At 51.2% G+C, this 27701-nt stretch overlaps 1 protein-coding gene and 1 long non-coding RNA gene across 2 annotated transcripts; one reads left to right on the top strand and one right to left on the bottom strand.

Annotated features, from left to right (window-relative positions):
• The first annotated feature begins 3381 nt into the window (after positions 1-3381).
• RD3 (RD3 regulator of GUCY2D) lies at positions 3382-17223 on the top strand. The gene is made up of 4 exons (XM_025430673.3): positions 3382-3839; positions 14400-14446; positions 14798-15277; positions 16917-17223. The coding sequence occupies exons 3-4, from the start codon at positions 14982-14984 to the stop codon at positions 17221-17223; spliced, it is 603 nt and encodes a 200-aa protein (XP_025286458.2). The 5' UTR covers positions 3382-3839; positions 14400-14446; positions 14798-14981.
• A 2935-nt stretch (positions 17224-20158) lies between these two features.
• On the bottom strand, positions 20159-26569 carry LOC112648221 (uncharacterized). Its single transcript, XR_003128825.3, has 3 exons — positions 26346-26569; positions 25307-25432; positions 20159-23112 (listed from the first exon to the last, which is right to left on the bottom strand). It is a non-coding gene; the product is annotated as an uncharacterized LOC112648221 (long non-coding RNA).
• Between the last annotated feature and the right edge of the window lie 1132 nt (positions 26570-27701).

The following is a 27701-nucleotide window of genomic DNA, read 5'->3' as shown; positions in this document are numbered from 1 at the left end:
ACAATTGCTTCTGGGGGAACTACAGGGTTAGGTTCCTAAAAGGCTCTGGTCATGACATTTTTGCCGAGCAACCAATACATAACCTAGTTTTATGTGTATTTCTGGTTAAAGACACTTTATTCATATATATTGTTGATTTGTGAACACCGAACTCAGGGCCAGCAGCGCTATAACTCATACTTGAACTAAGCTCGTATATTTTCTCCATAAGGCACGTTACAGCCTTCTTGTGCTTAGGAACCCTACACAGCACTGTGCTTGGGGCCATTTCAAACAGAAATCACCAACAAAAAGCCACCAAGTGTGAAAAGTGTGGCACTAACTAGACCGTGAAAAGGACACTTGTTTACTGTGTGAGAGCCGAGACAAGAAGGCAGAGGGTCGCTTTGTTCAACCTCAGCTGGGAATGTGTTTGCCAGGCGAGTCAAGTTTTTCAATGCTTTGTGAAGGTCCAGAATGACCACAAAAGTGCTGTGAGCATTGATTTGGGGAATAACAAATTTTAGCGAGTCGGAAAACTTGCAAATACGGAACCTGTGAGTAATGATGATCGACTCTATGTATAGAAGAAAGAATGAAACTTCAGGGAGTGGAGAGGAGGGAGCAGCTGGGAAGACAGGAAAACTTACTAGGGTTTCACGATTGAAGCTGAATTTCGGGGGATAAGTAAGACTTCCCCAGGCAGGGGAACTTGGGGGCAAAAGGGGCCTCATGCACAAAGGCAGAAGACAATGTGGAGTGGATAATTAATTTCTTTGGGCTGCAGATGGGAAATTTGGGAAGAAGAGCTCTGATTTCCAGGGGACCAAGGGAGGGTAGAAAGGATCCACATCCATACCCCCCCCTCCCCTGCCTTTTTAAAAGATTTTATTTATTTTTTAGAGAAAGAGCACAAGCAGGGGGAGTGGCAGAGGCAGAGGGAGAGGGAGAAGCAGACTCCCTACTGAGTGTAGGGAGCCCGATGTGGGGGGTCGATCCCAGGACCCCAGGATCATGACCTGAGCCAAAGGCAGACGCTCAACCAACCAAACCACCCAGGCGCCCCCATCCATCCCTTCTCACAGGGTTTTCCACTAGTTAGGGCTGGGCCAACTGCAGCAGCAGAGAAACCCCAAATGGCTTGACCTAATACATTTCTTACATTTCATGGGTGATTGGCAGGTGGCCTTCCACATAATTTAGACCTTGGCTCCTTCCAAACTGCGGCTCCACCGTCCTCAGGGACCTGTGTCCTCGCTGCCCATCAGCAAGTGGGAAAATACAGAAGCTGACAAATCACACTGGAGACTTTCATAAGCCAAGGCCTTGCAGTGGCACACACCCCTTCCACCCACATTCCGTCATCACATGGCATGCCAATGAGGCTGGGTAATGAAGTCCCTTTGTGAACAACTGCTTCCCAGGAACATGTCTACACTCGGGAAGGGGGCATGAAGCTTTGGTGGACAGCTAACTTTTTCTGCCACGGGCCCTCAGGTCAGTCTGTCAAAACCCAGGACGGAATCTAAAAGAAGTCAGTAGTGAGTGAATTCCATGGAAATGGACCCTCTGTCTGGCACAGAGTAGGTGGTCAGTAAACACTCTGTGAGTGAATGAATGAATGAATGAATGAGAAATGCATTATGCCTTTCTCCTTGGTTTCCTTTTGTTTAATGTGTTTGAGACTGAACTAGGCTAGAGGGAGGAGGGGTTGGGAAAAAAGGACAGAGAGAGGGAGAGCCGGGGTTTAAGCAAGCCAGCCGGGAGGAAGGGGGGTGCTCTCACGTTTCCTGTAGTCGGATACAGTGCTGCCTTGACCTGGAGAAGGAACTGGGGCCATAGGAGTGGAGAGAGGGCTGCCTGCAGAGAAGAGGTGCAGTGAACGCAAGTGCGGTCTCTATCTATGTACATTATGTCAGCTTAATCCAATCTCATTCAGGATTTGAGCTACACAGACCTTCTGCAGGACTCTGAAAGCCCAGTGCACGATGGGGTGGTTAGAAATGGTTTGGAATGGTCCCAACAGCCTGGAAGGAAGCCAGGGAGGAGGAAGCATGAGGAGCACCCCCATAAGGACAGCCTGACATCTGGGGTCAGAGACCTTCTCCAATCTCCCCCTGGTTTTTAATCTAGTCTTGGGCCCAGCAGCTTCGTAATTCCACATCTCCAATTTATTAATCGAGTGCCATCTGTGAGGCAATGTCATGGGCCCCACTGGTGTTTCTCTGTTTGAATGGCTGCTGAATATTTAACTACGCTTCAGCAACTTCCACGGATGTCAAATGAGAGAAAAAAACAACCACCACCTTCTCTCTCTAGAACAAACTCACACTCAGCATGGATAATCACAAAGCCTCCACAGGCTAACAAATCAAAATAAATTAGCAGTCAACACAAACGCCAAGCCCTCCTGAGTTATGGTGTCAAGGCTGCAGGCAGGGGAGAGAAGGAGGGAGGGGATGACTGCCTCTCCTGGTCACAGGCTTCATTGAAAAGTGCAGGAAAGGAGCCAGCTGTGTCAGGAAGGATGACACACACACGCACACACACACACACACAAAAAACCCGGTCATCTGTGTGCATGTTCCCCAGAGTCACAGGTCAGGAGACCAGAAGCTCACCCCTTGCTGCCATGAAATCTTCCTTTTGATCGCTGACAACATTGACCCGTATGATCTCATTTACATTAATTGTGTGTGTGTGTGTGTGGGGGGATGTCTTTGAGAGGGGGTATTAAGACTAATGCATGGTTTTAGAAAAGGGATGATTTTTTCATTCAAACAGAATTTTTTCATTCAAACAGAAATCTTTATCTCTGAACCCTAATACTATCCTAGATCCCCACCCTCCTGCAAGATGCATCTGTGTCGTGCCCCCTAATGTCTGGTGGGTGCAGACTGGGCCACACTGGGCTCCTAACCCAAATAGCCTGCAAGTGATAAAGTGTCCAGAGCATGAAGACAGACAGGAGGCCCACACGCAAGTGTGGGATCCCAGAGAACACCCACTGAAGGCTCCCACCAGCCCCACATGTTACCTCTCAACCTCAACATCATTCCTTCTTCTCCCTGGATTCGTTCCTCTGCCTCGTCCCCTCCTCCAGAAGGTCAGCAGAACTTCCTGCTCTTGAGCTTGCCTTGAGGGAAAGAGAGAATCTTGATCAGCAAAGAGGAAAACACAAGGATGTGGGGAGGGGGTGGAGGCAAAGGTGAGGACCTAGCTCTTCAGGCCCCAGCCCCCAGACGCCCCCTCTCCTGGAGGAGGGAAGTAGGTGGGGAGAGGTGAGCAGCACCAAATGGGATCATCTGTGCCCACCGGGTCTGCTCCTCTGCTGGGGCACCCTGCACCCCGAGAGCACAGGGAGGAACGCCAGCGGGACGCAGGCGCTCTGGCACCACCTGGGTCTTCCCAGGCGTCAGTGTCAGGTCAGCCGGGCTCTCTCTGCAGATAATACAGCTCCAGGTGAAAGAGGCTTAGGTGGGTCTCCATGGCAACTGCAGATCAGGGGCTGGCCCGCTGCCTCTGAGGTTCAGGAGGAGCTGCTCCAGCCTCCCGGGAGGCGTGTGCACACACACACACACACACACACACACACACACACACACACTCCCCACAAACACCAGCCCAGGCTGGATCCCTCCGGTCAGGGTTGTTTTCTCTCAGCACAACTTCTGAGAGACAGACAGAGAGGGAAGAGCATGAGCAGCAGCCAGCAGCAGAGGAGCAAGAAGAGGGAGAGGCTTAGCATGTAGTCTTCCCTGCACCCCGCTCTCCCCGCACGCTCTCTTCTCCCCGGCTGGGAAGCAGAAGGCAGGCCCCCCGCTGGACCTTTCGCCTCCGGAGAGGCTGACCTCAGCCAGGTAAGAGAGTGGTCTCCCCGGGGGGCTGTGGCTTCACTACCTGAACCCTGGAAACAGCAACCTGACCTGGAACCTTTTAGATGGTGGAGCAGAGGCTGGGCCAAGCCTGGAGCTGGGAGGGGCGGCTTCGGGGCTATGGCTGGTTGGGGGCAGCCTACTGAGCAGTCTGAGCCCAGGGCCCAGATGGCCTCGGGGAGGCCTCATCCGTCCTCATCTGTCCCACATGGGCCAGTGGACTCCCCGGTATCCTTGGGGCCGTGACCTATCCTGTGGGAAGCCATAGGCCCACCTGGTCTGGAACCAGCAAGCCCCAGCATTTTCTCTTCTGCTTTGATGGAGAGGCCCAGGGCAGGGGAAAGAGAAGTGAGACCCACCAGAGATTCTCTCATGGATTTGAGAATTGGGATTCAAGTACCTACTAAGTGCAAGGTGCAGAGTCAGGCTCTTGGGACAGGGTCATGACCAAGCCACATGGGTGATATGGAGACCTCATTCTAGGAGTGCCGATGACACACCCGGGAGAGTGGCCTGGTTGGAGCAGTGTGCGTGTGCTCCAGGGAGAGGATTGGGCTTGGGAAGAGATGTCTGAGCTGCGACCTTTAGATCAGTGTAGAGTTTCTTGGGGATCAGCTGTGCCCCTGTTCCCTGCCCCACGTGACCATGGTCAGTTGGGCCTGAGCACTTCAGCCCTCCTGGCTGTACCTCTGCCTTAGAATGGAAAGAAAGAAAGAAAGGAAGGAAGAAGAGAAAGAATGAGGAGTGTCATTCATTCATACACTCAAGAACCACTGATCAAGTGCCTATTACATGCTGGCAGATTCATCAAATATAGCTGTTGTCCTCACTGAGCTCATAGCTGACTGGGGGAGAGAAGGAAACAACCAAAAAAGTGAGAAATCTCTGTGTCACGAATGGTGGTAGGATAGGCCCTCCTGCCATGCACCAGCAGGCGCCCAGTTCTACCTCAGTGGGGGACAGGGGTTGGGGGGGCAGGCTGCAGCCAGGAGCTGACCCCACAGGTGAGCCTTAAAAGAGGAGCAGGCCTTTGTCAGGTGGCTGGAGGCCCACAGGTCAGCAGGTCAGGCTGAGTCACACCCGGCTTGGTGGATTACCGGTTCCTTTTCTAAGATGCTAAGAAGAAATAAGGTCAATATGAAATATGTGAAGTTGGCCTTGGACCTTGGCAAAAACAGGGCTGGAAGGAAGGTCAAAGAGGGGAGCATTTATTCTCTGCACCTGTTTTGAGGCTTCTGCCCAGATAGAGCTTCTGGCTTCTGCAGAGCCACCCTCCCTGCTCTACCACGCCCTGGGCCATTTGAGACAGTCTGGTGAAGTGGCCGCTCCATGCCCATGGGCCTGGCGGGGGCACGTGAGGCAGCCCTTGCTCTGGCCTGCGGACACCCAGTGCAGCTCTTAGAGATCTGCTCTGGAGGTGGGGCCTGGGTGCGGCTCCCTTTGTACTGAGACAACAGCTTCCTGGCCAGGACTCCACCCTCCCTCCCTGGTTGGCCATGGGGCCAGGGGCCTGGGACTCACCAGAGGCAGGTGAACCTCTCATGCCCGGTGCAGGGGTGTCGGAGCCTTGCTTCTACCTCTAAGGGCCCATCCCTGATTGTTCCCACCACTGGGACATGCCCACTCCCCTCTGACTGCTAACTGCCTGGAACCAGACTCCTCTTGCCCTTGAGCTTGGGGATGGTTTTTCTAGCGCATTTAACGAGCCACAGCTGGTGATAGTGTCTCCGAGGGAGCCATGGAAAAGGCACTATCCTCGGGGATGTTCAAAAATAGGCTGAAGGAAGAGCTGGGGGGTGGGGTGGGGGTGGTGGGAGGGTTAATGAAGGGGAAGGAAGGAGGAGAGGGAAGAGCAGTGAATGGACGAGCACTTAGCTGAGTGATGCCTAAAGGCAGAGAGAGCATGGGAGGGCTTTCCTGCTGGTGGGGGTAAACTGAGGCTCCCCACCCGACTTTCCCTTCACCCAAGGGGGCTCAGATCTCCCAATGCCACGACCAGAAGCCAGGGGTGGGGCAAGGCCAGGAACAAGGGCGGAGTCAAGTTTGCACCAAACCACAGGGTCCTTTATTTTTTATGCTACAGACCCCTTTGGAAGTCCCTACAGCCTCTGGACACTTTCTTAGCAAAATGTTTCTAAATGTGTAAGATTCAGTTCAGAGGGCTAGGAAAGAAACCAGCTGTACTGAAATGTAGCTATTTATACGTTTTTTTAAAAAAAATCAATGTGAGATATAGTAATACATGTGCCTCTCCACCAACACGTGAAATAATGAATCTAGTGGCAGGTTTACGGTAGTGATGAGCATAAAGCATATTTCAAGAATAACAGCTTTCAAGCGGTATGAAAATACCCGTGATCTCCGCTGGAGGTGAACTCACAGGTGCCACCCCTACTTCTGTGGCCACGGCTGCATTCACAACTGATAGAAATATACTCCATTTCAGTTGAAGTTCCTGAAAATAAAGATGGGGTGGCTTGGGTTTTTGGTTTTTGTTTTGGGTTTATTTTTGGTTTTGTTGTTGTTGTTTTCCCCTTCTTAAGTTCATAAACCTCAATGTCCTGGCTCATCTATAAAGCCCTCATGTGACATCCTTTTCTGATCGTCACAGTCCTGTGAAGTGGGTACCCTGACGACTCTATGTGACAGATAGGGGGACCGAGGCTTGGCCCAGTGAAGGTGGCTTGGCGGCGGCTTCCTGGGAGCTGCCATCGGCGGAGGGCAGGGCGGCCGTGGCCATCGGGGCGCTGGGCTGGGATTACAGCAGTGGCCTTGGGGACAGTGGGTGGCACCCCCACCCCACCGCCCGGCCCGTCTCCCTGTCCTCCTGCCCCTCCTGACCGGGTGCTCCTTGAGGGCACCCAGCTCTCCCACCTGTGTGTGGTGGGGCGGCAGGTGGAAAGGGCCGCAGCCCCCCCCATGCGCTCCCTCCGCACCCACGCGCGGCAGTCACAGATGCCACCCGCTTTAGGCAGGTGTGACGGAAACCGCAGGCAGAGGCCCTGGGGACACAAGTCCAGCGGGTAGAATGGGTTGGGAAGGCTTCCTGCAGAAAGTGAGCTTTGAGCTGGATTCCCACCCCCAACTTTTTCTTTTTAAATTTTATTTATTCACGAGAGACACACAGAGAGAGACAGAGACACAGGCAGAGGGAGTAGCAGGCTCCCTGCGGGGAGCCGGATGCCCGGATGTGGGACTCAATCCTGGGACCCTCGGGATCACGCCCTGGGCCGAAGGCAGATGCTCAACCACTGAGTCACCCCAGGCGCCCTCCCCCCAACTTTTAAATTGTGACCATGCTCCAAGATGCAGGGGAGCGGGAGGACTAGTGCAGGAAACACCCACAAAATCCACCCCCCAGAAAACAACCGTTAATAGGTTACCCTGTGTGTGTGTATGTGTGTGTGTGTGCCTGCATATGTGACATTTTTCTGACCAACTTGAATGGCAGACACTGCAGATTTTGTGACACTTCAGCTACATTGATTGCCTCCTAAGTTGGGCTATTTGTCTACACTCCTCTACAACCGGACACACCACTTTTATACCTAAGAAGATCGACACTCAATCTCTAACCTCCAGTTCATATTCAAACATCCCCCAATGTCCTAATTGTTTTATTTTTTTAAAGATTTTATTTATTTATTTATTTATTTATTTATTTATTTATCTATCTATCTATCTATCTATCTATCTATTTACTTTATTCATGAAAGACATAGAGAGAGAGAGAGAGAGAGGCAGAGACACAGGCAGAGGGAGAAACAGGCTCCAAGCAGGGAGCCCGACATGGGACTCGATCCCAGGACCCTGAGATCATACCCTGAGACAAAGGCAGACGCTCAAGCCCTGAGCCACCCACGCGTCCCATCCTAGTTGTTTTAAATAAGGATTCCATCAAGGTTTGTGCATCAGAGGCAGACTGTAAGTCCTGTTGAGGGAATGGGAAGCAGGCATTCATCATGGGAAGGTTCCAGAGTCACCACGTGTTCCCAAGACCCTGCGGCGAGTTAGGCTTTGCCACAGAGGAAAGGGGCTTAACTCACACTTGGGGGGTGGGAGGAGTCGAATCCAAATTGTGTGAAGTGCCCAGAGAAGACCGCACTTGCTGTTCTGATGAACCTTCTGGGTGTCTTTGTTGGACCACCTTTGGCCATCACATTCTTCCCCAGGCAGCCACAGCACAGATTCACGCAGGGTCAGGTCCTGGGGATGCCGTGGGGTCAGCCAGTGACCTCTGGTGTGTGTGGCCGGCCCATCTCTGTCCGGCTCTCCCTCCCTCTATCCCTCTTTCCCTCTCTTGCCCTTTTAAGAACTTAATCAGACCTGCTGAAGAGCCTCCCAGGACAACAGCTGGCACCAGAGACAGAAATAGCTCCAGCAGAAACCTTGTCTCTGTCAAAGGCTCCAGCCCAGGGAGGGCAGGGAGGGGGTGGGGAGTGTGGGGAGAAAGGAGAACATTCAGAACCTGCCCCCTGCCCCCTGCCCCCAGCCCCTGCCGTCTGCCGTGGGGTCTCCAGATGCCAGCTCGGGTCAGGAGGCACAGCCTTGCACCCAGGGGAAAAGGGCCCCGCCCCAGGTTGCACTTTAGACCACCCTTGGGCCTTCTTCTGGCCTCACTCCCCTGGGGCAAGGAGTCTGGGGGTTGGGAAGATGTGCACACCCTGAGGTCACCTCCCCTCTAGATCAGGCCTTAGATTCTGAGATCCAGAACTCCCTGCCCAGGCAGCCTCCCCCCACCTTCCAGAACCTGAGCAAGCCTCCTCCGGGGCCCAACCTCCTCAGAGTGGGCGACATCGCCACTGTGAACTAGCCCAGGACTCAGGGTGGCCAACAAGTGGTTGTTGGTAGGCATGTGGATGGGCCTTGGATGTGAAGGCTGGGGTGTCCCCACATTTTTGCAGGCCCCTCATGGTGTGAGAAGAGAAGGGGGACAGGCTGAGAGCCAGAGCTTGCTCAACCCATGCCTCCACATTCTAGTAAAGAACTCTCTCCAGAGAGTCTAAGAATTCTGTTTGAATCTGAGCCTCCACGTTGTTAGGAAGGTACAGCTGACAAGGAAGAAAGCAAAAGATATTTATTTCATAGTTTGTTAACCTAATTTGTAACATATAAGCATTAGGCACCCAGAATGCGACGTTCCATGTGCGGCACTGCCCTGGAGCCCTAGCAAATGTGCGGTGCCCTGACCGCGCCTGGAGTGGCTTTGCTGCCAATATTTGGAGGCCAGTTTGATGTGGAGATAAAAGCTGTCTCCAGTGCCTCCCGTCCTCCCTTTCTTCTGTATTTCCTGCCACAGGAGGACCCTCTATGGCGAGCTGTTCTCTCGCTGCCTCCTTCCAGCTCAAATGCAAATCCAGACCAAGAAACAAAAAGACCCTTTGAGGAGATCATGCTTGACCCAAGGATGGGTCCCTTAAAACAGATCTTAGGAAGAGTGAGAAGTTTTGGAGGGGGAAGGGACTCCCTGGGGAGAGTTCCAGCCCAGCTGTATACAGAGAGAGAGAGAGAGAGAGAGAGAGGCCTCCAATGAGGCCTAAAGCACCACATGGTAACTCCACCCATCACCCTGGGATTAATCCAACTCTATGTACTTATGGACATCCACTGCACACTTGCCATAGGTCAGACCCTCTGTTGGGTGCTCAGTCCTGGGTGGATGATGCCCAGGATCTGGTTTCTCACTCAGTCTGGAGAGGGAGTTGGACACACAGGCAGTCACGGTTTGCTGGGGCTGTGCCAGGGTAGGGTAAGCACAGAGCAGCCTGGGAGCAGAGAGACGAGGCCCCAGAACCCAATCGGGGAGGGTTTGGGAGTCTCCTAAAGGAAGCAGAGTATGAGCTAAGAGCTGAAGTAAGATTTTTTTTCAGTAAAGTGCTGAAGGTGCTGTGCTCTATGGATAAAGAAAATGTGGTCTATTGCAACAACGTGGATGGGTCTTGAGGGCATTATGCTGAGTGAAATAAATTCAACAGAGAAAGGCAAATACCATGTGATCTCACTTATATGTGGAATCTAAAACAAAACAAAACAAAAACAAAAAAACTGAGCTCAGAGATGAAGAGTAGACTGGTGGTTGCCAGAGGCCGCAGGTGGGAAGGGGGGGATGAAATGGGTACAGGAGGGCCCAGAAGTACAAGCTTCCAGGTATTAAGTAAATGAGTCCTGGGGATGACTCTACACTTAATGATATTGTATTTTATGCTTGAAAGTTGGTAGGAGAGTAGATCTTCAAAATTCTCGTCACAAAAAAAGTGGTTGTAACCATGTATGGGGACAGATATTAACTAGACTTATTTGGGTGATCATTTCATAATAGATACGAATATTGAATCATTATGTTGTACACCTGAAACTACTATAATGTTATGCGTCAATTATACCTCAGTAAAAGAAAAAGAAAAAGAGGGGCACCTGGGTGGCTCAGTGGTTGAGCATCTGCCTTTGGCTCCAGTCATGGTCCCGGGGTTCTAGGATCAAGTTCTGTGTTGGGCTGCCCGCAGGGAGCCTGCTTCTCCCTCTGCCTCTTTCTGTCTCTCATGAAAAAATACATAAAATCTTAAAAAAAAAAAAAAAAAAAGAAAGAATGTTCTAGATATGTGCAAAAATTTTTTAAAAATTTTAAAGCAAGAGAAAGCAGGGCACATTCTGTGTGTGTGTGTGTAGTAGTAGTAGTAGTAGGACTGGGGGAAAGGGGAAGTTTGATGAGACATGAATGAAGCTGAGGATATAAACAGGAGCCACATGATAGAGGATCCGAAGCCATATTAAGGACGTTGGGAATAACTCTAAGGCTTTAAACACCTCAGGGCTTAAACACAGGGCGATTTAAAGCCCTTCACAGGCCACAGACGTTTTTACTATTGGAGGCCCCACCCCACATCACATCGAACATCATCATAAAATGAATCCACATTACAATTATTTTTAAATAAAATTTTGACAGGAGTTTTGTGACTAATTTGGAATTATTATTAATTTATTTAATTTTTTCAAATTGCTATTGATATTTTGAAGCCAGGGAAGTTAGGTGGAGGGGAGATATGGGGGTGACAGGCTCACCGCTCACAGACCCCAAGCTCTATGTTATGGTTTCTAATAGTGACATGATCAGACTTAGGATTTAGAAGGATCACACTCTCAGGGTGCCTGAGCAGCTCAGTTGGTTGAGCATCTGACTCTTGATCTCAGCTCAGGTTTTGATCTCAGGGTCATGAATTCAAGCCCCACACCAGGCTCCAGGCTTGGCATGGAATCTACTTAAAATAAGAAAAAAGGAAAAAAGAAAAGAGAAGAAGATCACGTTTTCTAAATCACTGAGTGGAAGCTGTTCAAGGGGTATGGGATCTCAGTTTTGCAAGATGAAAAAAGTGCCAGAGATCTGTTGCCTAACAAAGTGCTTATAGTTAACACCACTGTACCGTACACTGAAAAATGTTTCTGACTGTAAATTTTATGTTATTTACTTTTTAAAAACCACAACAAAAGGAAAATAGAGATTGGATCAGAAGGACCAGCCCTGAGCTGCCAGCTGGGAGGCAGCGCGGCAGCTGTAATATACTTGACAGATGGTCAAGACCTAAACTAAAGGGGGAGACAGAGAACAAACAGATTTAGGAGAATTACAATTCTTAAATTTGTAAGAATCAACAGGATTTGGATGCAAGATTTGACAGATGAGGCAAAGGGATGAGATGAGGGTGGTGCATCAGTCTGGGCGAGTAGATCATGCCCACTGCCACACTGGGGCCCCAGGAGAAGCAGCAGCCACAGGGGAGGGATGTGGGAGCTGTGGGTTAGGGTGCGACTGGAACATGCTAGGGGAAGGGCCCAGGAAGCATCTGGACACCACGACCTGGAGTTCTTGAGACAAATGGTTTCTGACGAAGTAGTTGGAGTGTGTGAAAGGTTGGAGCCTATTAAAATAAGACAGCCTCAGACAGAGGCCCAAGGGACAGCGACAACCCAAGGAAAGACAGGGGAGGGGAGCCCCTCTAGGGTCTGAGAGCAAGTCCGGAGAAATATCAAGGTACGAGTCAGACCAGGGCAGGACCTAGACCAACGATTGTGCTCTAATGGAAGCCAAGGAAAGGTTCTCTTCAGAGGAAAGCGTGGTCAGTGTGGTTGGGCTGGGAAGCCTCAGGTGAGTTGGGAATGTGCTGTCGGTGGGGGTGTGGCGGGGAGATGAGGGTGTTTGGGGGGGAGGATGCTTGAGGCAGGTTACATTCATTCAAGGGCATCACATCCCTCCACCCTGAGCCTCACCAGTCTCTTCTTCATTCATTCACCTTCCGGGCTGGTGCAGCTCAAGGGATGGGTGCCCAGCATTCAGGGGCAGGTGCAGTATGGCCTGGTGATGGTGGGGGCATGCTGGGGTGGAGGGGTTGTGGGAGGTTTACCTAAGAAGTCTTCCTGGGGAAGGAGAGCCAGGGCCAAATGTGGAAACCTTATAAGGTGAGGCTCTTAGCAGAGATGGGGGAACCATCCTGGCAGGGGGACCCCACATATCCTCATGACCCCACAGCTCAGCCAATCTCTCATCCTCAGGAGGGGTCTCTGAGTGATGGGAGAATGTGGAACCATGGCAGCCAGAGGAAATTGTCCTTCCCATGGCCGCTGACAAAAGCCCCCTCATTCAAGGGAGGTCAGATTGGTGGGGCTTGCTCTTTTTTCTTTTCTTTTCTTTTTTTTTTTTTTTTAAGATTTTATTTATTTATTCATGAGAGACACAGGCAGAGGGAGAAGCAGGCTCCCTGTGGGGAGCTGGATATGGGACTTGATCCCTGGACCCAACCTGGGATCACGCCCTGAGCCAAAGGCAGATGCTCAACCACCGAGGCACCCAGGCGCCCCTGGGCTTGCTCTTTCATCATCATGCATGCATTCATTCATTCCTAATTGATTCCTTTGTTCGTGCATTCACTCACTCATTCATTTGTTTGGTCTTTATTAAGCACCACTGCGGTGCTATCCAGCAGCAGGGATGGAAGCAGAATAGGGCACGGTCCTCGCCCACATATGACACACAGAGTGGGGGAGTAGACGGTCACACTCCATAAAGCGTTCCTGGTGCTGTGAAAAATGTCTGTACAGAGTATAGGCAGGGTACAAAGTGGGGAGTGGTCACATCAGGAAAAGCGTGTCAGGAAACGCTTCCAGAGAGGAGCTGACCCTAGTGCCAAGTCCCAGGCAGGGGAGGGAGGGGCACTGGAGACAGCATGGGGCTACGAGTGGCTGAGCACCGCCAGCAGCCCCTGCGGGAACTGGCAACCCATCCATATTTGGAGGGCCCTTCACGGGTTGAATGAACACCTGAAATGACACCATTCACTCAGCACCAACCTGACCCATGTATTTGTAAAAACACAAACACCTGCTACTATAGGAAACGTAGCACATCCAGTTGCAAGGTGTCCCACTGCCTGATTCAGTCAGATCCCTGGCCTTGGGAAGAGGCTCCTGGGGCTCGTGGCTCTCAGGACGGAGCACAGCCCACCTGCATCCCCCACTCCCCCCCCGCCCCCCCCCCACTGCCCAGCCTTATTATTCTGAACACATGAAGCAGTTAAGGGCGGAGAACTAAAGGTCCTAACTGTCCTGACCCCAAGAAGAGGGTCTGAGGGTCTGTGTCCTTCCCTTCCGACCTCTCAGGAAGGAGCCCGGGTGTAATCTGAGGCCCAACCAGTGACAGACTCAGGCTGAGTGGAGGATGAAAGTTTTACATTTCCTAAATATAATGGTTGCTAAGGGAATTGGTTATTCACAGGTAAAGAGGAGGTTTGATTGCTGCCACCCCCCCACCCAGGAGGCTATTGTTTCCCCATAATACATTTCCTATTTGTGCCGATTCTCCAGCATTAACATTTCTCTGAGGGTGGTGGGAGGGCTGCCTACAACTGTGCGTATCTCCACGCCTCATGGCCATTGTTGAGACTGAGTTCATCGGCATCTGGGGGGTCTGGGCAGGAAGACCATTGGTGTACGGAACGGGGAGCTTCCTGGAGAGGGAAAGGCATAGATGGGGGAGCTGGGGCACCTCAAAGACCCACTTCAGATTTTGGTCCAGGAATGGTCCTCACCTTCACTGTCGTCAGAGGCACAAAACCGCTTCTGACAGGCATCCTGGGATGGCAGTTCATTTACCCATCTCTCCATCCATCCGTCCGTCCATCCATCCATCCACCTGTCCATCCATCCAGTCAGTCGTTCACCAAACCTGTCTTGTGTAAGACCTCGTGGAACTATGATGAGCTCAGGTCGCTGCTCCTGCACCTGATGCTCCTTGCACACGGCTCACCTTGTACCATCGCTGGGTCCTCCACCGGGGGCAGCTTCTCCAATGGTCCGTGTGCCTGAAGCCCACACTCCCCCTTCAGCCCACTCTTGTTCACAAGCCCTCTTTGACCCCCTCTGTCACCTAGAGTCACTCCTTTCCCTCCCCATCAGTACTGACACTATGCTTCACCCACCACATTACCTCTTCCCACTGACATCTGCGGGACAGCAGCAGCCCTGACGTGCTTTCGTGTTTGTGTTCCTCCGCAGATGTGGACACAGCCCTTCATTAATGCTTCCGGATGAACGAATGAATGGTAGGTAAGCTGTGTCTTTGGCAGGATGACGGCAACCCCAACCAATTCCAAACTTCCTTCAGCAACAGGCAGGGGCGTTAAGAAATGCAGGTGTTCTCCAGTTAGTTTTCCCTAAAGTGTCATGGATTTTCTCCCCTTAAATTGCAAGGATAAGCTCGTGCTCAGCCGCACACAGTTTATTTCCTTCTTTGTTTGGAGTTAGCCGGGATTCAGGAGGCATCTTCTCTGGGCTCAGCCATCGGGGTGCACTAGGGGTCCATGAGACTCTCATACCCTTACGCGGTATGAGTCTTAGAGCACCCCAAGTTTATTCACAACTGCTTCTCACGACAGCCCAATCTTGTCTTGCAGAATTAGAAGTGATGGCTCAGAGAGGTTAAGCCCCCATCCGGGCCTTCCAGCTGTGAGGGCGGGCAGGGCCTCTCTCTTGGGTCCCGGCTCTCCTCCCTCCCCCTCTCCTCCCCCCCAACTCAACCGACAGAGCGGCCCAAGAGAGACGCACTCCCGCCCTGCGTCAGCAGGGCCGAGGGGGGCCATGGCCCTCATCCCCTGGCTTCGCTGGAATGAAGCCCCCCCGCGGCTGTCCCCCCGGAGGCCGGCTGAGATGGTGCTGGAGACGCTCATGATGGAGCTGGCGGGGCAGATGCGGGAGGCCGAGAGGCAGCAATGGGAGCGCAGTAACGCGCTCAGGAAGGTCTGCACCGGGGTGGACTACAGCTGGCTGGCCAGCGCGCCGCGGCCCACCTACGACCTCAGCCCTGGCGAGCGGCTGCAGCTAGAGGACGTCTGTGCCAAGATCCACCCATCCTACTGCGGGCCCGCCATCCTCAGGTAACCCCCACCCCCCTCCCAGGCCAGGCCTTGCACCGCAGGCTGCCGCGGTGTGGCTGCAGGGGCAGGGGCCCGAGGCCCCCAGGACGCGAGCCAGGGCCCCTGGATGACCCAGGGACCTGTAAAAGGAGCGGCACCGCAGGCTGCAGGGGTGTGGCAGCAGGGGCCTGAGGCCCCCAGGATGGCAGCCAGGGCCCCTGGATGACCCAGAGATCTGTAAAAGGAACAGGGCAGAAGCAAGACTCTGCAAGAGCCCATAGAACACCAGGCCAGAGCCGGGGTTCAGAGGGAGGCAGCAGGCAGGAGGCACATGACTTTTGATGGGAGAGGACCCCAGGCCTTTGAGCTTTCTGTTCTCCCTGGATTATCATTGCCCCGGATTTTAACACAGCGGGCTCTTTCTCCTTCGTCGGTTCATCTTCCATATTCCCTTCTTAGAAAGGCTTTCCAGATAGTCTTCCCAGAGTTCAGTCTTCAGTATCCTAGTTCACACTAGCATTCGTATTAGTTTGCCTCAAGGGACTATGCGTGCATGTGTCTGCACATGTGCATAAGTGTGTATGCGGGGTGTTCAGAGCCCTGGGGCACTGAGCATTTAGAGATTTAGAGCTTAGGTACAACAATGTCCCTGAATAAAGCTCTGACCCACGTGCCCCAGTCTTGGTTGGATTCATGTTAAAGTCAGAGAAGTGTAGTCCGACAACCAACAGTAATTTCAAAAGTTATTCGAGGTCTTCTTCATCTGCACCTCTCAAACACTAGTAAAGGGATGCAGATCCACCGTAAAACACCTGAACATGCCTCCAATCTTCAATCACCTATCTCTTTAACCAATGTAAGCATCTATTGTACCTCTTTCTTTCTTGGAAAATCTCCTTAAAACTCCTTCTCCAGTCCTATCCATGCCCCTTTGGATCTTGTAGTCTTTTGCACCCTCCGCCCCCTTTCTTCCTCCAGGCTGAGACTCTTACCCAGTTTCTCTTGTTCCGTCCTATGCAATCCCCGCCCCCCTCAAAGTGTGCCTACTTCCAGAAGCACCTGGGGACAGGGGTGGGGTGAGTCCTGGGGGTGGTGCTGATGAGAGAATCCGGGCTGGTAAACCAAACCTCATACATACACACATAGGGTCATGATGGTCCCCTCACATTTCCCGATTCTCCATATGGTGGAGGAAACCAGGTGTTCAAGGGACTTGCTAACCAGCCTCCTTCGTGTGGAGCCCTAGGCAGGCACGTTTGAGGCCCAGGAAATCCTCGCCCAGCGGGTGGCCGGGGCTCTGGAGGGAGTGTGGCAGGTGGCAGGGCGGTCATTGCACAGATACACATTTGCAAGAGACCACTAGGGCCTGCGAGGGGGGGGGGCGAGGGAGGGGCCCCCCGGGAAGCCTCACTCGGGGAGGCCCAGGCTCCCCTGACTGCCCCGGCGGCGTCTCACCTGAGATCAGCTCAGCGTCTTTGCAGCCGGTGGCTCCGAACCCCCACGGAGGGCCGCTAGGACCCCGGCTTCCAGGTGAGGAAGCTGCGGCCCAGGGAGGCGGGAGGTGGCGGGCGGGGCGGGGCGGGGCGGGGCGGGGCCGCAGGGGAGGCTCCCGGCAGGGAGGGCGCGGGACCCCCGCCCAGGCGCCCCTCGTCCCGCGCAGGTTCCGGCAGCTGCTGGCCGAGCGCGAGCCCGAGGTGCACGAGGTGTCGCGGCTCTTCCGCTCGGTGCTGCAGGAGGTCCTGGAGCGCGCGCAGCGCGACGCCGCCGCCCGCCCCCGCCCCCGGCCCTGGAGCCTGCGCCCCCCCCGCGCCCCCGCGCTGGACCCCCGCGGGCCCCGCGCGCGCGTCTCGCCCTTCGCCGGCCACATCCGCACCGTCTCCGAGGACGTGGAGCGCGACGCGCCGCCGCTGCGCACCTGGAGCCTGCCCGAGTTCCGGGCGCCGCAGGGGGGCCGCCCCGCCAGCTGAGCACCCCCCCCCGCCCCCGCCCCCGCCCCCGCCCCCGAGCCACGGGAGGGAGCGGGCCTTCCTGCCGCCCGCCCCGCCCACAGGCTCAGGGTTAGGGCTGGCGGCGCGGGGGAGCCCCTCACCCCCCATCCCTACCCCCTGCACCCCCATCTCTACCCCACACCCCCATCCTTACCCCCTCGCCCCCACCCCATCCCTACCCTACTCACCCCCCACCCCCTCCCACCCCCATCTCTAACCCCCACCCCTACCCTCTTCACCCCCTATCCCCCACCCTACCCCCTCACCCCTCCACCCCTCCCACCCCCATCTCTACCCCCACCCCATCCCTACACCCTCACCCCCCCACCCCTCCCACCCCCATCCCTACCCCCCTCACCCCCACCCCATCCCTACCCCCTTCACCCCCACCCCATTCCTACCCACTCACCCCCACCTCTACCCCCTCACCCCCTATCCCTCCACCCCCCCACCCCCATCTTTACCTCCACCCCTCCCACCCTATCCCTACCCCCTACCCCTCCCACCCCCATCCCTACCCCTCTCACCCCCACCCCTATCCCTACCCCCTTCACCCCTCCACCCCTCCCATTCCTACTCCCCACCCCTCCCACCCCCATCCCTACCCCCTCACCCCCCACCCCATCCCTACTCCCCTCACCCCGCCTACCCCCTCACCCCATCCCCCCAGCCCTACCCCCTCTCACCACCCCTACCCCCTCACCTCACCTCATCTTACCCCCACTCCTCTCCCCCCTTCCCCTGCCCCCTCCCCCTTCCCCTTTCCTATTCCCCCCTCCCAGCAAGTCAGCAGGAGCTTCCCCTGCCCCGCCCTGGAGAGACTCTGGGTCTTGGCAGACAGTCTTGGCCCCTTTTCTGCTTCTGTGTCAGGAAGGGGGAGACTAGCCCCGACTTTTTGCCAAGACCCGGGTTCTCACCCCTCCCCCATCCAGGGATGTCCTATACTCCCCTCACCCTGAGTGATGAGGGATTTGTTGTGTGGTGTCCATCCTCTGCTGGTGACTGGCTGGTCTCACCACGCCACGGAGGTCACAGCCCGTGGACAGGTAGAGCTGAAAGGACCCCAGAAGCCAAGAGGTCCGCTCTCCTCAGCTGGTGAAATGAAGGAACTGAGGCACAGACAGGACCAGATTCTTAGACCTTAAGTTGCAGCCAGATCCCCGCTGTAGTGAGATTGTTCCTGGAGGCGTAGTCGCTGCCCCTGAGTCCTTGAGTCCAGGCTGTGACGGGACAGGTCCAAGGCTATGTCTCCACCTGCTGTGGTCTGACACATCTCTTACTTTGGAATCGGCGTGGAGGTCTACAGCAGCCCGGATCAGAGGTTGGATCCTTTACCCTACCCCAGGGTACCCTCAGGTGGGATGTGGCCAATACCTGACAGCCCCTTCCAGAGGTGAAGCTCCAAGGCCCTCCTACACAGGTCTCTAATTCCAGGGTCTCTTCTGTAACTGGTCACACCTGCTCTTTGGCTTTCCTCAAGGAAAGTGATACCAAAATCCCTAACTGGCCTCAAAGAACCAAATGAAATGTTCCAGAAGAGCCTCCCTACAGGCTTCGCTGTCCTTCCATTTCTAATACAGTTAGACCTTGATATTGGGCACGTGGTGCTCCAATGTCTGGAAGATCAGGTGGCTTCCCCACTTACCCCGGGCTGAGGTAGGGTGTGAGGGAATGGGTGGGGAAAGTGTCTGTCCCTCAGTATCAGTGCATGCTCAGAAAATACAAGTGGATCTTCATATTAGTCTAAATAAAATGCCAGCAGATAAGTCAATGGGGGACAATCCATATATTCCCTGGCCAAGCTCAGTAGAAAAAAATAATTTCTTTAAATGATTTGGTTTTGGATTATTTTCCTTCATTTCATTTCATTTCATTTCTGGGCAGAAAATCATAAACTGATGGAAAACCTCTTATCCAATACAGTCAAGATGAATGAGTTGTCTCATGACATATTTGGTGGCAGTTGAAAAGCACTTAAATAAAAATATATACCCTAAGCCTCTTACGTGTTTTATGTTAAGACATTAAAAAAAAAAAAGTTCATTCGATGGTCAAGCTGTGTTCATTTTTTGGTGACACGTGTGGATTGTCTGATGAGAATTCCACACTTAAGTTGTATTGGCTTGTGCGTCCTTTAATCATAGCCATAAGAACAACTGGCATAAGCAATTTGGAACAAGCAGAAGTGATCCTTGGTAAGCAGACAAGTCGCTTGGTAGGGGCAAAAGTGTTGGGGAGAGTTAGAATAGGATCTTCTAGCTGTGAGCTTTCTGGGTAGCCTGGATGTGGGTCCAGGTGTTTTTTTCTGAGGGAATGGAGTGTTGGGCCAACCTGGTTTTGGGGTGTGGGCGGTTCAGAGGAGGTCAATTAAGAGAATACCTACTGTTTTCCTCCTTCCCACCACCCTATATCCTACCTGTCCTCCCCAAGGAAAAGGAAGATCTAAGACCTTCAACATCATGCTCTTTCTTAAGTTGAAGTAAGTGGGGTCCACGAAGGCCTCCCTGCCCACCTCAGTCAAGAGAGACAGAAACCCCCAGCCTCAGACACTGGTTGTCCTACTGAATTCTAACTGGTGACCCTCAAACCTGTGAGAAGTTGCTCCTCTGGATTCAAATCATTAAAGGGAGTAACGATGGCTGCCTCAGTTTCTATCTTTAAAACCCCACCAAGAACAAAAGAACAGTTGGAGAGCCTCCCTGGGGGTGTGTGGTAGCAGGTACAAATGTCTTATTTTATTTTTTCTTTCAATCTTGTTATTATGAAAACTCTCAAATGGAAAAGCATAGCGAAAAGTGTAAAAAAAAAAAAAAAACCCTCCGTATGCCCATCACCCAGGCTTGGTAGTTATTAAGATTTTGCCATATTTACTTTAATCTATTTTTTGGTAAAGTATTTTAACATAAATCCCAGACAGCATGACATCTCACCCCTGAACACTTCAGTATGCCCTGCAAAGGAATAAGGAAAGTTTCCTGTGTAACTCGAGTACAATATTGCCATTCCCAACAAAATTAACAGTAATTCCTTAATATCATCTAATATCTGGTCCGTATTCAAATTTCGCTAGCTATTCCCAACAAGTGATTTTGGCACTTTTGTTTCTCTGAGGATCAAATCAAGCCCCACACATTGACATGAAATTTATGATTTGTTTTATACGTGATCATATAGCATTTATTTAATTTCACAATGAAGAATGGCTTAAATAGAAAATATTTCTGGAACATTCGTGTTAATATGCCATAAGTAAATGTCGGCATGTAAATGAGAATAATTCTGCAAATTAGCCTGAGGATGCTTTTTACTCGGCTCCTTGTTGTTTTCATTTGATTAAAATTCTTCCACAGCAACCAAGATTCTCTAATACCTTGAAAAAGAATGTTAAATATCGATAGTGACTATGCATCTAATTTGACTTTTCACTGGATGAAAATGCTCTCCATGTCCATGGGCGTTATTTTCTGAGACATGCTTGCAAATAGCCAGCTAAAACCTCCTCTTTTCTTGCCATTTAGAAGCAAAACAGTAAAATGAATTCTCGTAGTAGGCAAAGAAAATAGTTTGTCTATTTTTTTGATGCCATTATTCAGCATGTAGTGAAATTTCAATCTGTCTTAATATTCCTACGGCTCCCCAACATAACACAATATGTTATTTCAAAATCTACTCATCGACAAATTATTTTTAGACAGTTATTTTAAATCAATTTAACGCCTTGCGTCACTTGTTAAATGGGGAAATTGGCATCTGTTTCTTCTTATGAATGTTATTACATAGAGTATCGAATTAGCATTATTATATTTAGTCAGGTGCTAATCTAAAAATAAAAACATTGAACTAAAAATCATGACTTTATCGTACTCCAGGCAAAAATGACAGAATGATATATTTTTTTTTTAAGTTTCTAAAAATTCCCCAGAGTTGTTATATTCTTGAGAAAGGCATTCCCCAGCCAACAGAAGTTGGAGTGTTTTCTAGCATATTTGATTGTACTGCATTCTGGTTACAATTCCCTTGCTGGACCAAATGCAACATTCCCAAAGCCTTGCAGTCGGATTTGGAAGTTCTCCAGCCCTGTGTCCCCTCCCAGCTAGGGCTTGGCGTGAGCAGAATTCCATTCCAGGGACAAGCTATTCTTCTCTGAGTAGCTGAGTGCTGACGTTTGTTTTTTGTTTTAAAGATTTTATTTATTTATTCATGAGAGACACAGAGAGAGAGAGGCAGAGACACAAGCTCCTTGAAGGGATCCCGGTGCAAGGCTTGATCCCAGGACCACAGGATCACAACCTGAGTCAAAGGCAGCCACTCAACCACTGAACCACCCAGGTGCCCCTGAGTCTTGAAGTTAACAGCTTAGAAGCGACTTCTGGCCCCTGCTGGGGGCCATGGGCCTCCACTAGGCTCTGGCTTAGGGTCCAGGCTCCAGAACACAGGGCAGAGGAGGCCTAGTGGAGGTTAGCCTGTCCTTACTAGAAAAAGAAATCAAGGTGCTAGGCAAAGAAACTGCTCTGAAGTGCAAAGGGGACTGGAAAAAAATCCATATCTTATCCAAAGAAGCCAGCCTGATTTTATCGATAAGGACAGAAATGGCCCTGTCTTTAAGAAAATTCCTTTGTTAACATTCGTATTGTCCTTTGCAGAGGAACCCACATTATCTCAACATCATCTTGACCCTCCAGGGAGACGAGGACATGCATTCTGTTTTGTTTTCAGGTTATAAGCAAGTGGCCTGCCTGGGCCTGGAAGCCAGGGCTCCGTTCAGATGTTTCACTGCTTCTCAGCGTTCCAGATCCTTATCCTCCCTCAGAACCACCGCAGATCCTTACCCTTGTACTTATCACCCGGAGATGTAAATAGATGTGGTGTTTTCTATTCACTCCATCCCCCTCCAGGCCATTCAGCTGCCTTCCATAGTTTGCGAAATCCTTCAGCTGCAGGAACCAGGTCTTTCATCTCTGGGTCTCTACCTCCGGGGCACAGAGTAGACACTTTACAAACGTGCTTGATGGGTGGGAGCATATGGACACCAATCTGGAGTGGAGGAATGAATGAACCTTGGGACATTGATGGTGTATCCACATCAGTTATTGGATTAAGTTCCACGAGGCCAGGGGCCATGTCTGCTTTGAGTGTGTATCTCCCCAAAATGCACCTGCTACATTGTAAGAGGTAAATATACTTCTTAAGAATTCATTCATTTATTCATCAAGTGGTTACGGAGTGCCTCTATGTGTAGTAACCATAAAGGCGATGGGACAAGGGTGTGGTTACCTGTGAGTGCTCCAGCTGGATAAAACAAAATCGAGCTTTTGGCTCTTCTCTGAATTACCCTGGAAGGCTTCCTGGAAGAGGTGGGATTTTTCTAATGGCACGTTGGTCAAAAATGACCTAAGTGTGTGTGGTCTTGAAAGGAACCTAGGTTGCTTTAATCCTTTATTTTGTTAGTGCCTTCCCTTGTGCAGTGTAGGTGCCGAGGGAGACACTTCTACTTAGCATTTTGACCTTACTAGAAGCAGGTTCTCTGTGAAGAGATGGAGATAGAAGGACTCCAGAAAGACTGTACTTTCCCTAGGTGCTCAGGCCTAGACCAGATAAACGCTTAAATTAATTCTTACTGGGATTCAGAAGATGACACAGAAGAAAAACAATAACCGGGAGGCTTTCCCTAAGGGAAGCCACAGAGTGCCGCATAATTCCAGTTACATCTGTCAGGGTCCTGAGATAGGGGTACCTGGATGGTTCACCCTCTTTCTTCTGTGAAACCTTCTTGCTTTTGTCTGGAGGTGAGGGCTGAATGGTCTGCAGAGATGTTGGAGCAGGGCCGGGATGCTTGGAGGCTTCTGGTCTTTGGAGCAGGTATTTATCCTGGAACAGAGAGCAGGGGGTTAGGTGACAGCATGCATGCACCTCCCTTTGAGCAAATTCAATTTCAGAGCATCTGTACTTTTGAAAGGAACAGTTCCTGGCCTGACAAAATAATTCCCCATGAAGTTGCTTAAGAGGTAAGTACTGAAAACGGGATTTAGTTTACAAAGAACTAAAGTAGGGGCGCCTGGGTGGCTCAGTGGTTGAGCATCTGCCTTTGGCTCAGGGTATGATCCCAGGATCCTGGGATCAAGTCCCGCATCAGGATCCTCTCAGGGAACTTGCTTCTCCCTCTGCCTATGTCTCTGCCTCTCTCTCCATGTCTCTCATGGATAAAATAGATAAAATCTTTAAAACAAAACAAAGAATTAACATACACTGAAAGCTTTTGCGGGGACTTATCTCTTGCCAGAAGATGTGTACATCTCCAGGCAGATTCATAGAATCCTACAACCAGAACAAACCTCCAGAGCTCAGCCCGGTCCTGATTCTTGCCTCCAAGAAAAACTGACTTCATCAACACTTATTGACACCCACAGTGTACAGAGCTCCACGCCAGGACTCCGAAGCACACTGCAGATTTATTACAATTTCCAAAATCGGAAGGTTTTCAACCTCTTGGAGACAAGAGTCTAGGGCAAAGCTGTTGTATTAACCAGGCGTTTTAGTTGCTGGTGAGAGAAAGACAGATCAAATTGGCAGAAACACCAAAGGGTATTTTTGACTCCTGGGGTCGGCTTCATGGGTATGTGACCCATAAAGTCACACAGGGCCCCAAGCACAGAAACGCCCATACTTGGTTTAATGTTTTGCTGTGGCTGTCTTGGAATTCCTTTTTTTTTTAAAGATTATTTATTTATTTATTCATGAGAGACAGAGAGAGAGAGAGAGAGAGAGAGAGAGAGGCAGAGACACAGGCAGAGGGAGAAGCAGGCTCCATGCAGGGAGCCCCATGTGGGACTCGATCCGGGGTCTCCAGGATCACGCCCTGGGCTGAAGGTGATGCTAAACCGCTGAGCCACCCGGGCTGCCCTGTCTTGGAATTCTTAATAGCTTTTAAACAAGGGCCTCCAGATTTATTTTGGCACTTACGTGGCTGGCCTGATGGCACCCATAAATGGGAGTCCAGGGTTGTTACTGACCAAAGCAGCTCATGCAGTGGAATGCCCTCCCCACCCCCACCCCGTCTCCTCTTCCCCTGCCCTCCCTCACCTCTTTCTCCTTCTGTTCTCTCTCACCCACTCCCTTCCCCTCTCTCCACCTCCTAGCTCTGCCTCCCTCTGTGTGGTGGTTTGCTTTTCTTCTAGTTGGTCACACTCCCTCTCTGCAGCCAAGGATGGCTGCTGGTGCTGCAGGCTGGCATGACCCTGGTTTGGCCCTCCCGACATCCATATTCCAATCTCAGAAAAAGGCCTTTTGGCAGAGCTTGGCTGGCCAGTCACCAAACCTTCTTTTTCTTTCTCCTGGGGTCACAACTAGATGGCATTCCAGCCTCCCCTGCCTCTGGAGGGGCCATGTGAATGAGTGTGACCAACAGAATGCGAGTAGATGTGAAAGGCTCTGCTTCTGATCTGGCCCATAAAAACCTCTCCAAAGTGATTGTTCTATTCTCTTTCTCCATTTGCTGGCTGAACAGAGCAGACTCTGAGGCCCAGAGAGAGAATGGAGCCACAGGATGAAAGGAGCCTGGGTCCCTGAATGGCTCCATGGAGGGCCACTGTGGACTTAGAGTGGATTACAAATACACATCTATTTGATAAACTACTGAGATTTGGGGGTTCTCTTTGCAGATGCTATGGTTTCTGATCTGTACCAGACACATACTGTGATTGTCCTTACTTGAAATGCAAGCCAACCTTGGACCAGTTACTACTCTGGGGGAGCATGAGTCCATCTAAGGGCCTGGGGCGCCACACTACAGCCCCACTAGGACCACAGGCAGTGAAGGAGGGAAGTGGGTGGAAAATACACACGATGGCCCCACCAAAAAACAGCTTCCAAAGTTTGCTCCAGCTCTGAATAAGAGAGCAACCTAAAGTCTCAAAGGTTCCAAAGATGTATTCTTTGAAAATTTGAATAGCTTAGTACCAAAAATGGTTCTCCCTATTATTGACATTTGTAGCATCCTCTCAGCTCTTTCAAAGAACTTAATTTTGCCCTCACTCCCATACTGAGGTAATTCACAGAGGCTCACCCCCTTTATTCTTGCTTCAAGGGCCACATATAAGACTCCAGCCGAAGAGCTCACAGATGGGAAAGTTAGGAAGTTCCCTTGACAGTCTGGCCTTCTGTTGCCATAGCAAGTTTCAGCAGTAGATGTCTATAGGAAAAAGTAAAGCAGCGACAGCTTCTCATAGTCCCTGAGATGAAGTCGTGCTCACCATTATCTGCTGAGGAACTTTTCATTTTGGTTGGTTTTCTCTCTGCCACTCCATCTGCTCTTAAAAGGTTTCCTATCTCTGACTCATGAACAGAGTTTGCTCTCCCTTGGGAGGTGGGGTGGAGGGAGTTTAACAGTGTGGATAAAATTGTTGGGACTTTGGGGCTGCTGGAAATTGTGGGTTATGGTTTTCACAAAATGGTTCTCCCACTTACATCTTTGCAAATCCTCCTCGAGGCTCCTGCTCCTCATCTATCAGATAAGCACAGCTATGCTGTCTATCTCCCAGGCTTGTGGTGAGGTTAAAATAAGATCAAATGCATTGCAAACTATAAAGGAACTTTCAAATTTAAGATCTGACAGTTGTTCGTGACAGTCTTCCTTTCAATTAGTATGGATAATGGAAAGTCGACGGGACACACTGAAGATCATGTGTCACCTTCCTTCCTTTGGGACATCCAGGCCCAGTTCTTTAATCATTGCTCTTGAACCTGATTGCCCTAATCTTTTAGATCTGTGGTTCCCGGGCTTGGCTGCACATTAGATCATCGGGGGAGCTTTTATTCCAGTGCCCAGCTGCACCCCAGACTCAATAAAGCAGAAACTCAGGATGGGTCTCGGGCATCAGGTTTTCTAAAACTCTCCAGGTGATTCCAATGTGCAGCCAAGGCTGAGAACCTGTGTTTTAGGTTACTCCTTTGGAGGAGGGTGTGTGTGTGTGTGTGTGTGTGTGTGTGTGTGTGTGTCGGGGAGAAACAACTCAGGAAATTCTCTGTTGTCACATCGGAATCTAATACATGCCTGAATAATTTCACCTCAATAGATGAATGCACTTTGGAGCTATTATACTGACCTTACATTATATTAGAGACAGATGATTGCAGGATTGTCCCATAGATGTTTTTCACTGCTTAGCCATGTTCAGGAGATGCTTGGAGAAGAGATGAGATGTATCTTTTACAGAATGCTGAAAATATCATTTTATAGCTCCTGAAAAGATGGAGAAAATGATGGGTTCTGAGCTGGTTTGTACAAGCCTAGAAGAAGACAACTGGGTACGATGACAATTATCTGGCATCTGTTGTAGGAACGATTCCTGAGGCTGTGAGTATGTAAGAGAGAGACCGAGACAGAGAGTTGGAATCCAGCAGGGGGAGGGGCTGGCAAGACCACGAGGCTGCTGGCAAAAATAAGACAGAGGGTGGAGGTGCCATCCCTGGTGACACTCTCATCCAATGGGCAGTGAAGCAGTCCTGGGAACCAAGCTGGGTCTCCTTTGCAGGACGTCCCATCCAGCGCCCCCTCGTGGTCACCAAAGGCTCGGCCAGAGAGTTGGTCTTGAGGGCTGTGTGGGTCCCCATGGGTGCACCGCACATGGCTCTTCCCAGCCACAGCCTTCCTACTACAAGTCTGCAGGATGGTTCTTGGCCAAGGGCAGCAGCTGCTGCTGCTGCAACATCACATCCTCTCCTTTTGTGTGACCCTAGGCCCAGTTTTTTCACATTGTTGAATCTCAGTTTTCTCATGTGAGTAATAATATTTACATGTCGCCGTTGTTGTAGGGCTTCACTGAGGTTAAGGCACAGAAAGCTCCTGGAACCAGAAGGGGATGCTCTGAGCCCTCTCTCCATCCTCGGAGGTGTGCACTCTTGCCTCCTACCAGCTCTCACCTGCCCTGTGTGTCCTCAGTGGCCTGTCCCCATGGTGCAGGCTGTGTTTCCCCAGGCTCCATCCTGGGCACCTCCTTTCCATCTAACAGCACATTTCTGTCCTGCGATCGATTTTTTTTTTCAATTGACCTCCACATTTAGCCTGGGAGGTGGAGGGGCAGCAGCACCATCTCCAGTGTGCCCAACATCAAAGAGCAAATCACTGGCAAGCCAAGCAGGAAAAGGACCTGCCATCTTGGGACACTTACTATGTGTGCCCAGCACATGCTGAGCATGGTGTGTACATTTCCTCATTTTATCCACACCAACAATTTGGCAAAGCAGGTATTTTTTCATCCTCGCTCTCCAGAGAAAGAGGCAGAGGTTTAGGTAGCTGGTGACTTTGATAAGATTGTAAAGAGAGTAACTGGTATACCAGAACTTGAACCCCTTTTTCATCAGCTGCAAAGGCCTCCCTTCCTTTCCGGCAGTGACTTGTACTTAGTTCTCTGGATTCCTGGAAAACTGCTTCTCTTCTAGTAAAATCCTATCCTCTAGGA

The sequence above is a fragment of the Canis lupus genome, chromosome 7, assembly GCF_003254725.2.
Source record: "Canis lupus dingo isolate Sandy chromosome 7, ASM325472v2, whole genome shotgun sequence".
Taxonomy (NCBI): Eukaryota; Metazoa; Chordata; class Mammalia; order Carnivora; family Canidae; genus Canis; species Canis lupus.
This window is presented reverse-complemented; position numbering and strand designations above follow the sequence as displayed.

Coding starts and splice junctions, on each gene's coding strand:
- RD3 (XM_025430673.3), top strand. CDS start 14,982: ATGGCCCTCATCCCCTGGCTTCGCTGGAATGAAGCCCCCCCGCGGCTG. Junction 15,278..16,916: donor TGCGGGCCCGCCATCCTCAG/GTAACCCCCACC, acceptor CGTCCCGCGCAG/GTTCCGGCAGCTGCTGGCCG.